At 39.6% G+C, this 10,813-nt stretch overlaps 1 protein-coding gene across 1 annotated transcript; it reads right to left on the reverse strand.

Annotated features, from left to right (window-relative positions):
* Positions 1-5,340: 5,340 nt before the first annotated feature.
* Positions 5,341-5,970, reverse strand: LOC117423649 (small ribosomal subunit protein uS7-like). Its single transcript, XM_034039720.3, has one exon. The coding sequence runs from the start codon at positions 5,950-5,952 to the stop codon at positions 5,341-5,343; it is 612 nt and encodes a 203-aa protein (XP_033895611.1). The 5' UTR covers positions 5,953-5,970.
* Between the last annotated feature and the right edge of the window lie 4,843 nt (positions 5,971-10,813).

The following is a 10,813-nucleotide window of genomic DNA, read 5'->3' on the forward strand; positions in this document are numbered from 1 at the left end:
AGCCCTCGCCATTGTGTTTGGGGTAAAAAAGTTCCATCAGTACCTGTATGGACACCATTTCACTATTTGCTCGGACCACAAGCCCTTGATGAGCCTTTTCAGCGAGAGCAAGTTGATTCCACCGATGGCTTCAGGGAGAATTCAACGGTGGGCGTTATTGCTTGCTGGTTATGAGTATGAGATACGCTACAAGAGTGGAGAGACACACAGTAATGCTGATGGACTGAGTCGTTTGCCACTGAAGGATACACCCTCACATGTGCAAACACCAGGGGATGTGGTTTTGTTACTGGAAAACCTCTCCACTTTCCCTGTCAACCTAGGGCAAATACAGTCAGGAACCAGAAGAGACCCTATTTTGTCGCGAGTCCTGACATACGTGAGAAGTGGATGGCCAGCAGAAGCCGAGATGGAAGATCTGAGGCCGTATTTTAGAAGGAAGGAGGAGTTAAGTATCCAAGACAATTGTTTACTTTGGGGAAACAGAGTCATTGTACCTCCGCAAAGCCAGGAGAAAGTTATTGCTGAACTTCATGAAGCACACCCGGGCATATCTCGCATGAAGAGCCTAGCAAGAAGTATGGTGTGGTGGCCTTGCATGGACCAAGCCTTGGAGAAAAAGGTTAGAGAATGTACCATTTGCCAGAGCACACGCCATGCACCGCCACCGGCACCGCTACACCCGTGGGAGTGGCCTGACAGACCGTGGGCCCGCCTGCATGTGGATTATGCAGGTCCATTTATGGGGAAGATGTTCTTGATCCTTATTGATGCCCACTCCAAGTGGATAGATGTTCATGTTATGTCTTCTGCTACTTCTCAAGCTACCATAAGTCAACTGCGGGTTACATTTGCAACGCATGGGCTGCCCGAGATGCTAGTGACAGATAATGGAACAGCATTTACTAGCGAAGAGTTCCAGCAGTTTTGTAAGAAAAATAGCATTAAGCATGTCAGAACATCACCTTACCACCCTGCATCCAATGGGCTAGCCGAAAGAGCCGTGCAGACGGTAAAGGAGGGGTTAAAGAAAATGAGGACTGGCACAATTGAAACCAAGTTGGCCAGGTTTTTGTTCCATTACAGAATCACACCTCAAACCACAACTGGGTCATCGCCGGCAGAATTACTGATGGGACGTAGACCACGATCGTGTTTTGATGTGCTGAGACCAGCAGTGGGAGGGAGAGTGAGAGCTGCGCAAGCTAGGCAGAAGTTTCAACATGATCAACACGCCAAAGTTCGCTTATTGAATGTAGGAGATACTGTTTATGTTCGAATGTTTGGAGTGGAGGATAAGTGGACACAAGGAACCATACTGGAGAAAGTGGGTCCAGTGTCATTCCAAGTGGAACTGACGGATGGGAGAGTGATTCGCCGTCATCAAGACCACCTAAGGAAATATCAGGCAGCGACCGTTCCACAATCTGAAAGACCAGAGGATGTCCAAGTTCCTTTGGGAGATGACTACAGCCCTAACCCAGTGCAGTTAGAGTTTTCAACAGAGGGGGTTCCAGTAGACCCAGAGCCAGCAGTAGATCCAGGGCCAGAACCAACATTAGCCCCGGCACCAGAGTTGCGCCGTTCACAAAGAGTGCGTAGAGCTCCACAGAAACTGGACTGTTAGTTTAGTTGTTCCTAGCTACGTAAGTGTTGAAAGTGAATGTAAGATAAAAACAAGACCAGTTTTAATCTGAGGTGGAGGGATGTGGAATATTGATAGTTAGTCCCCTGGGTTTTAGTTACGTTTTATTCCAGTTGAGTTATTGTAACATGATCCCTGGTACAGCTCCAATAGCTGAAGGGGTCATGGGTCATGGGGAGCCACGTCCTGCTCAGATTCTAGTTCCCGCCCAGGCTAGCGTGAGCACCTTCTTGTACAGAAAAAATAAAGGAACACTTAATTAGAGTAAGTGTACGCGTGCCGTTTCTCTGAGTCAATAATTAGAAAGTTATTGAGTTTATCACAGATAATATATTAGATTATTTATTGTTTGGCAATGACGAGCGAGATGCCGTCGCCTTGGTATTGTTTTGTATTTATTATTATTTTAAATACCTTGTGAGAATGCGCGACTGTCAGCTACTGATTTTTGTTTAACTGGCTGACAGTCACGCAGACTCTGTAGACCCGTGCAGAATGTGACCGAGGGATAATATAATAATTGATCGTTAGTTAGTCCCTCGGTCACAAATTATAAAAGAGCTGCCGTTTGGCTGCACTCGGTGAAGGGGGTTCCGAGTGTGGAACGAAGGTAATAGTAGTAAACACAAAGCAATAGCGACTGCTAAACGTGCTAGTACGGTACTTGTTAGTGTTTATTGTTTGTTTGGGCAACGTGCCTTTTCTTTTGTGTAGTTGTGTTGTTTAAATCTTTTGTTTTATAATTTAAATAAAGTAACTGAATGCCGTAGCGTTTCAGCTTTGCCCCGCCAGTACCTGCTTGTTCCTTTCTGGTCTGACGTAACCACTGCAGCCATCCTGTTCACAAAGCCACTATAGAAATGTGAATTGTATAGTATTGTGTTGTATTGTATTCTGTTTCCGGTGGTGGTTTTCCCTTAATCCATATACATTGTGAAAAATAACTGAATACAAGCTGGAGAGCACCACTTGAGGACAGAGTGGGTAAGAAAGCCCTCTTGTGGCAACTTGAGTTTTGTAAAAATAAAACACCACTCACTTTCTGACCTATCTTTATATTCCAACCTGTTTTGCACTATTGAAAGGTGCCAGGGGTGAAATCCTGCCGGTACTCGCCGGTACTCTGTACGAAGATTTATTTTGAGTGTGTTACTGGGTACCGGGATTTATTTAATCTGCTTTTTGGCCAATGGGGATGTATTCCATCCACTCACACGGTCCACTAGCACAATCACTGCATGTTGATTGGTTGAGCTTTCATTCTGATCAGATTTCATTTTGGCATGTCACAAATATCCACCCATTTCACGTTGTCAGTGCTCATTCGTTGATCTAGAGAAGACTTTAGCAGTGCAATGTGGAGTAATTACCATTATTATGAAGTAATAATTATTTTCTTTAGCGTGGCGGAGAAAGTATCAGAAATATTCATAACGACCATTGCTGCAAATGAATTTGAAGGCAAAAATCCACGTCATGTGAGGGACGTAGGGATTAGCAACAACATAAAAAAACAGGATCAAAGTGCAGCTTCAGATTTGGTGAGCCAGTCAGAATCGGGATACAGATGGAGGTGTGCTTCACACTTCAAACACAGGCCCAACTCGCAAGGTACATGTCAAGCATAGCGATCAACGTTTTGTTTTGTTGTGATCCTAGTATTTTCTGTTATGGGGACTGTAATAAATGAAAACCAAAATGGTGAGGTGGTTTTTCTTTGTACAATGCCCCCTTTTCTAAAACATTTTGAAGAGTTTATTTAAGTTAAATGTGAGTTTTCACTTGCGTGCACATCTAAAATAAAAGGCAGAAGTAAACCACAGGAATGATATTACTTTATGAAAATGTGTCTTTTGCCACTTTGTTTCTTGTGCAGAAACCACAATACCAGGGATAACAAAAATAAAAATAAAAAAAAAGAGTCTACTTTTATACTGTTTCTGCCTGAAAAATATTTTTGTGGAATAGATCATGGTAATTAATCTACACAGAAACGCAACAGAGAAGCACACAGAACATATTATTGTAAGATAAGTAATAAGTACAGAATAAATATAAGAAACAGGGATATATGTTTTAATCCAAGGCTATTATTGTAGCATGGCCAGGTCCTGTTGTAGGTGAGTACCCAGGGTCTGGAAAGTATGGGGATAATTTCAGAGAATACTATGGAGATTAAAATGGCCAAGTACATCATTAGTAATAGTAGTGCCTGTTACATAATACATTTCAGGGGTATTTTAGCCCCATATTGTGCATTGTTTGACTTGGACCTTTTTGTATCATTTTTTCATAGCACAGTTGTTGGTTTTTTTTATACCATTTTTTATAACATCACCCCTTTTTTTTAATATCTTGAAACAAAACTCTAGACCAATGTCAATGACAAGAATTTACATAAGTCAAACATGAAGTTGGAGGAAATGTGGACATGCAATCCATACAGTTGGAAACTGTACTGGAAAACTATCGGGAAAAAAAGTCTAACTGTGAACACTTTGGGCCCTATTCATAAAAGTACTTGCCAACTGCCTTAAAACGAGCTTTGTTTAAAACTAATGAAAGTCGTCCATATTGCTATTCATAAAATAATCTGAGAAAACGGGCAACTGTCGAAAAGCACTTTATGAATGGGTATAGAGTCGTTGAAGAACAAAAATCTGACTCTTTTTGATGACATCATCAGCATTGTTAATGTTCCCTGGGTGCTGTCGGTAGCTGTTGCAAAAAGAAAAATGGACAGTAGCCTACTACCGAAATCCAAGTCTGCAGCTGCCAGTCACAAGCAGTTTGCAAAACCTGATTCCGATGCCACTATCTCGTCTGCCAAAAATTCAGGACATGTCATAATTTCGAAAAAAATACTTTGTATGTTTGTTTTGTTTGGCAACGCTGGTAAACACATTTCCATACGCATATGCATAAGATTTCCATTCTTAACTGCAGGACCAAAAAATAAATAAATAAAATAAATAAACAAAAAGCACTGTAAGAGGATGTTTGAATAATAATAATAATAATAATAATAATAATAATAATAATAATAATAATAATAATAATAAACCTCGCTTAAAGCAGGGAATCAATCGGGCGAGTTTATGTTTATGAATCAGTGAAAGTTTCATGGTGTATTGCACACTGTACACAAAATGGATCGTTTTGTGGTGCTCAAAAAAAAAAAAAGACTCCCTTTCGAACACTGATCTTGCAGTGTTTTTGCAAAGCAAGCTCAAATTTTCCACCGACTGCATCAGCAGCACTGGTATACCGTATAACCCGAAAGTACTACCAAAATAGTGAGAAAAAGGTGAGTTGTATTTTTCTTTTTCCATGGAAATTGCCCCAGTCTTACCTGCTTTAGAAGAAAATCTTCACTGTCTTGATTAGTTAAGGAGTAGGGTTTGCCAAAGTTATACCTTTATCCTGCTATGAGGCCAGGAACTGGTGAAAGATGAATTGAAGCAGCAGCCCAATCAGATGTTTCTGGAAATTACCTAGGAAGTCAAAATGTAACATACTTCCTTCTGTAAGGCATGGCAAGCAAACAGAGTTTCTTTAATCTAGTGTAGTACCATAATTATTGTTATTATTATTATTATTATTAGTAGTAGTAGTAGTCGTAGTCGTAGTAGTAGTAGTTTTTTTCTGTTTTTATTGTACATCGTATACCCACAACAGGTGAACACAAAACTGTTTTAATGGTTGGACGTGGCCACACGTTCCAGCTCATCCTTATTCTTGATGGCGTAGGAGTTGGATGAAGCCTTAGCAGCATTGATCAGCTTGTCAGCCAGACACTTTGCAATGGTCTTGATGTTTCTGAATGCAGCTTCCCTGGCACCGGTGGACTGCAGCCAGATAGCCTGGTTGACTCTATGCAGGGGGCACATGTACTCAGCCTGTCTCCTCACTGTCCTGGCCTGTCCAATACGGGTTGAGTCCTCACAGGGTCCGCTGTTAATGATGGCATTCACCAGAACTTGCAGGGGTTTCTCTCCGGTGAGCAGGTGGATGAATCCGAAGGTGTGCTTCATGATGCGGCAGGTCAGTAGCTTCTTACCGTTGTTGTGGCTGTGCATCATCATGGAGTTGGTCAGCCTCTCCACAATGGGGCACTGGGCTTTGCAGAACCGCTTGGCAGCGTAGCGCCCCCTGCTGTGAGGGAGGTACTTGGCATATTTCACCTTGCAGGCAATGTAGTCCTGAAGAGAGATGTCATTGATCTGCACATCAGTGCTCCTTTTCCCAAAGAGCTTGATCTCGGGTGATTCAGCCACAGCAGCTGGGGCATTCTCCCACTCGATCATCTTGTGAACACTGTCTGTCTCTACAATGTAGTATTAGTATCTTTGTGGCTACAACCACTTTGAGACGCTGTAGTTTGGATAGCAGGGTGAGTCAGGTGATTGAGAGTTTTTAGGTTCAAATCCTGGCTGCACTGAGTTGACAATCATGGCTGATATCCCACAGAGAGAGCTGGATTGGCCTTTGTGCTCCCATGAGCAAGGTTTGCCTCACCATGCCACAGCAATCCCCTAATTGAACTAAACTCTTCCAGGGCAACAGGAGAAGATAAATAAATAAATAAATAAATAATAGGCTCACCATGCACAGCAGCACACCTGACAACCTCTGTAAACAGCTTTGCTTTATTTCATAAATGTGTTCAATTCCCCAGCTGGGCAGAGCACAGACACTGATAGGATTCTGTTTTGACTGGTTTATGATGATGATGAACAAGCGGTCGTTAGCAGCAGTTAATGCTGAGACAGATAGCACTCTCATCAAGTAGTGCTAATGACTGATTTAGAAGGTTCTCCTGCTGCAATTGCGTTTTGTTCTCTGTCTCTGTAAAGCTCCAAACAATACACCATAGTGAGCCGTCTCTCCTTTTCTGTGATTAGGTATTTTAACCCACTATTAAAAAACAATTCAGTGCATTTTTTACCATTATGACTGTTTGGTGTCCATGATCAAAGACGTGGTTGCTTCAGTGTATTTCAGCGTCTTTGAGTGGCAATAATTATTTGAGGGGTTTTCAATTTTTTTTTTCTGAGTATTGATTGAAAATAAGTTGGTTAAATTAATTTTTAATCAGACTTTAATTCCACACATACAATATACAGCTGTCCTTTTTTTATCACACTCTTAACCCTGATATATTGTCATTTAAAGCACTTACTAATAAAGGAAATAACTTTTCTTATTTTTACAAAATGCAAAGCTATGCAACATTCAGATAGGAGACTTAATACACCCAATTAAAAGGTCAAGCCAACATTGGACTAAGGTGACTCCCACATTCATGTAAGCCTTCAATCAGTGTCAGCCTCCAGTAGTATTCAAGCCAGGTAAACTTAAACCGCCTCTCTTGTCAGTCTGTGCTGTGCATTTCAGTTTACCACCTCCTTCCAAACCTCAACCTAATTTCTGGCCTCGCCAGAAATCCCTGCCGAGCAACCAAACTACATACCAAATGCTGTGATTAAAATGTTGTTTTTAAATGGGAAGTCCTGACTAAAAGGTTTATGATCATTGATGAATAAGGTGTCCCTTAGATATAAAAACTACACAACATTAATGAAGGGATCAGGTTTAACCCTAACAATAAAGTTTTGTAGCACAGCGAAATCAACAGCCAATGAGTAAAGTTGTAGAAGCAGTACAAGAAATGCCCATAAATCTAAGTTTAATAGATTCAATGTTTAAACCTTCTTTGTAAACCGTTGTTTACACATAGTAATATTTATACATTACTTTTGTATTTATATCAAATGTTACATTGGTTTCCAAATCCAGTTTTTCACCACAGTGATGAAAAATAATTAAACTTTTTTTTTTTTTTTAATTTGAAAACCAAAGCAAGATCTGTATAAAACAGTACATTTTCAGTTTAGTAAAGCGCTATACAGTTTAGCATTTTTATTTTTATTTACCATTTTGAACACTCCTTTTTCTGGTCAGCTGGGGTCCTGTTTTTTCGTTGAGTAATTGTAATGACAGAGGCCATTTTAAATGCATGTTATTAGTGGTTCTCAAACTTAAAAGTGATGTGGGTCCTTCTGTGCAAAAACAACAAAATTAAGGTCATATTTTTGAAATACACCTTTATGAAAATGTGGTAGAATATGTAGTATTACTGAAAAAAACTACTTTTTTAAACAAACATTTAAAGTGTTTTTTTCAATGTATTTGTGTGATCCCTTGTTTGAGAATCCAAGGTAAAATAAACAAGCAAAGCTTCAAGAGATCTTCTGCACAAGATAAAAGGGTGCTACAGCTGGAATTTGATTGTAAACCTGGGTTACACTTGATCCTGTAAGACATAAGGAATAATCAAAATAACCCCCTGTCTCCCTCTACCAGAACACTGCATTCTCATAGTAGCTGTGGTGGCCCACAAATCAAATTATTTCAGTGGCAGTATTTCGATAGTCCACTGCACAGATCAACTGAATAAACCCCATTATATCTTTAAAACTGTACGGGGCACTGCACCTTTAATATGTGCTTTCTGTTGCTACAAATGTAAATAAATGGTTCCAAATTCTGCTTATTATGAGAGGATTGTCATGCACAAAATGCTTTTTTCTGTGCATTTCACAACGCCTATTATAAACCTGAAAAGTGATGATTGCTCCATCTAAAACCGCTGAGAAAATCTGTTAATGCGTGATCTTTTAAAAATCCACTTCCAATGGCTATACAAGCCTGCGGTGGCTTAGTCAGATTGGGGGTGGTTGTGTTTGTGTAGCTTGCCATCTTCTCTCTTTTGGTGAAGACAACCCCTGTTTTTTACAACAAGGGACTAAGTAAAATCAATTTTGAACAGCTTTTGAAATGTATTTTTCTTTGCCATTGTGTTAAAAAGCTGGATTCTTAGTACTATCATCTCAATTCAGCTCCCGTCACACTCAGGCGAATGTATTGATCCATTTTGGAAAGTCTGTTTAACTAGTTGTGAACTAAAACATTTGGTTTGCATTCGCTAATGTCTTTTCTGTGGGTGAAAAAATAAAACAATAAATGCTCCCTTAGGCAATAGCACTCTTTTGAAATGGTGATGACAGCATCAAGCAGACTAAATATAGACCTAAATTAGAGCTGTTTTCTGAAAGGCGTAATAGCTTGTATGTCTTACACTAAGGTAGTGTGCTATACATGCACTTCCTACCTAGAGAATGAAATGATCTCCATTAAACACCATATTTTCTGTCATTAACCAGTCAGTAAATTATTATGCTTTGTGAAGATTCTGTGAAATTGACTATAAGCATTTGCCTGTTTCATTGAACCACTACAGGGACACTTACAAATCAATTTATTATATCAAATAAAATAAATAATCACGGATTGAATATCACTCAGGAACCACTAGAAGGAATGCAAGCAAACTTCTAGCAATTAATAATCATTTTTTTTTATTTGTTAAATCAATAAAATGCACATATCAATATCAATATTTAAAAAAAATACAAATTACCATACTTTGAAAAATAAATCAATCATTAAATAAAACACACATATTGATACCATGATAATACTAGACTACTATAAAAAGTAAAATATTTTAAATAGACTGTATAGAATAGCCTGGGTTACATTCATATAATAAGTTTACTTTAAATACAGTATTACAATAGATTAGGATTCTAGGATTATGTTGTTTTTTGTGTCAGAATAGTCAGAATACTTTTAGCTTTCTTGTTTTTCAAGTGAGAAGTCTATGTTAATGATCTAAACAGCGGTGGGTCTAAATACCGTCGCTCTTCAACTCAGCTTTAATCCAGCTGGATGGGGATTTATTAACCTGCTTACAGTATTACCATTACTACATACAATAGCAATGCAATGGACTGATGCATGTGAGAAATCAGGTTTATAAATTGTGCTGTTATGAAGATCCACCACTGTATCTGAGCCACTGTGCAATATTTGTTCCAAATCCACAGCGTCTCCATTGCTGGTAATGCTGTCAGCCAATGATGTGATTCTCAGCAGACAGCTTGTCATTTCGCAAGGCTATTGTTGAAAACATGCCGCTCTGAGATTATTCTCCACTTCTGTAGTGGAACTTTGTTTTTAGCACAACCAGAGTGGAGAATGTAATAGTACAGAATTAGAGACCTCAGAACTTTCATCCACCAATCAGGAAGCTCCATGGCCCCACACGGTAGATGACCATGGAACACTCAGATAGAATGCCTTTAATTCAGTGTCTGGATCATGGCTGTTTTTTTTTTTTTTTTGCAGTTTTTTAAAGTGCATTTAGATTTGGTCGCTGATCTCAAAGGGAGAAGGAAGCCAGCACCCTCTGAGAGAGTGACTGATCTGATGAGGCCAGGTGTGATCAGGTTGCTTGAGTGGTGTGTGTGGGTGGTGCCGTCAAACCAGCAAATAAAACAAACACAAATGGTATGGGCAAAACGGCGCTGCTGCGCTCATATTTAATTTAGAATAAAAGTTTCTGTAATAACTTATAAGGTCCTTCATGGATTAGGGCCATCCTATCAGAAAATGCAGACCTTTTAGTTGTTTCAAAAAATCTTCTTAAATCAGCTGAAGCCAGAGCTTTTTGCTGTTGTACTCCTCTTAGTACAGCAGAATAATGTGTGTTATTTAAATCTGACGATATGCATGGGATTCCTTAACATGATATCTTTTTGATAGTCATCATAAATCATTTTATATGAATGAATATGAACATGGTCAGTTTTGCCTCTGAATAATTTCAAGCAGTGTTTGTTCAAATATTTTTAATATTTTGTCCCTACACTGATTACACTAATACAGTATTTAGATTCCCGAATAGTTTACCTGGTATAGGTATGCCTGTGTGGTGTGCAGGATAAGCCAGGCGATCAGGGAGCACGGGTTTGCGTCCTGGCTGTGCAAAACCATCAGGAAGTGTTTCTTCTCATCCTGCTACCGTGGACCCTGGTGGCCAGGTGTCTGATGAGCTGAGGTAGACACCTGCAGAGCTGCCTATGTCATCAGCAACTCTTGTTTAGAAAATGTTGGTGAGGTGAAAAATGCAGATGAGCCCAGCTCTTTTACATAATGGTTAAGACATTTGTGGTCATGTTTGTGGTCACCAGTTTGCACCCAGCCTCCACCCTGTTACATATGCATTTCCACTTGGAAAACGAAGGGTTCAAATTCAGTGCA

This window comes from Acipenser ruthenus, chromosome 17 (assembly GCF_902713425.1).
Source record: "Acipenser ruthenus chromosome 17, fAciRut3.2 maternal haplotype, whole genome shotgun sequence".
Taxonomy (NCBI): domain Eukaryota; kingdom Metazoa; phylum Chordata; class Actinopteri; order Acipenseriformes; family Acipenseridae; genus Acipenser; species Acipenser ruthenus.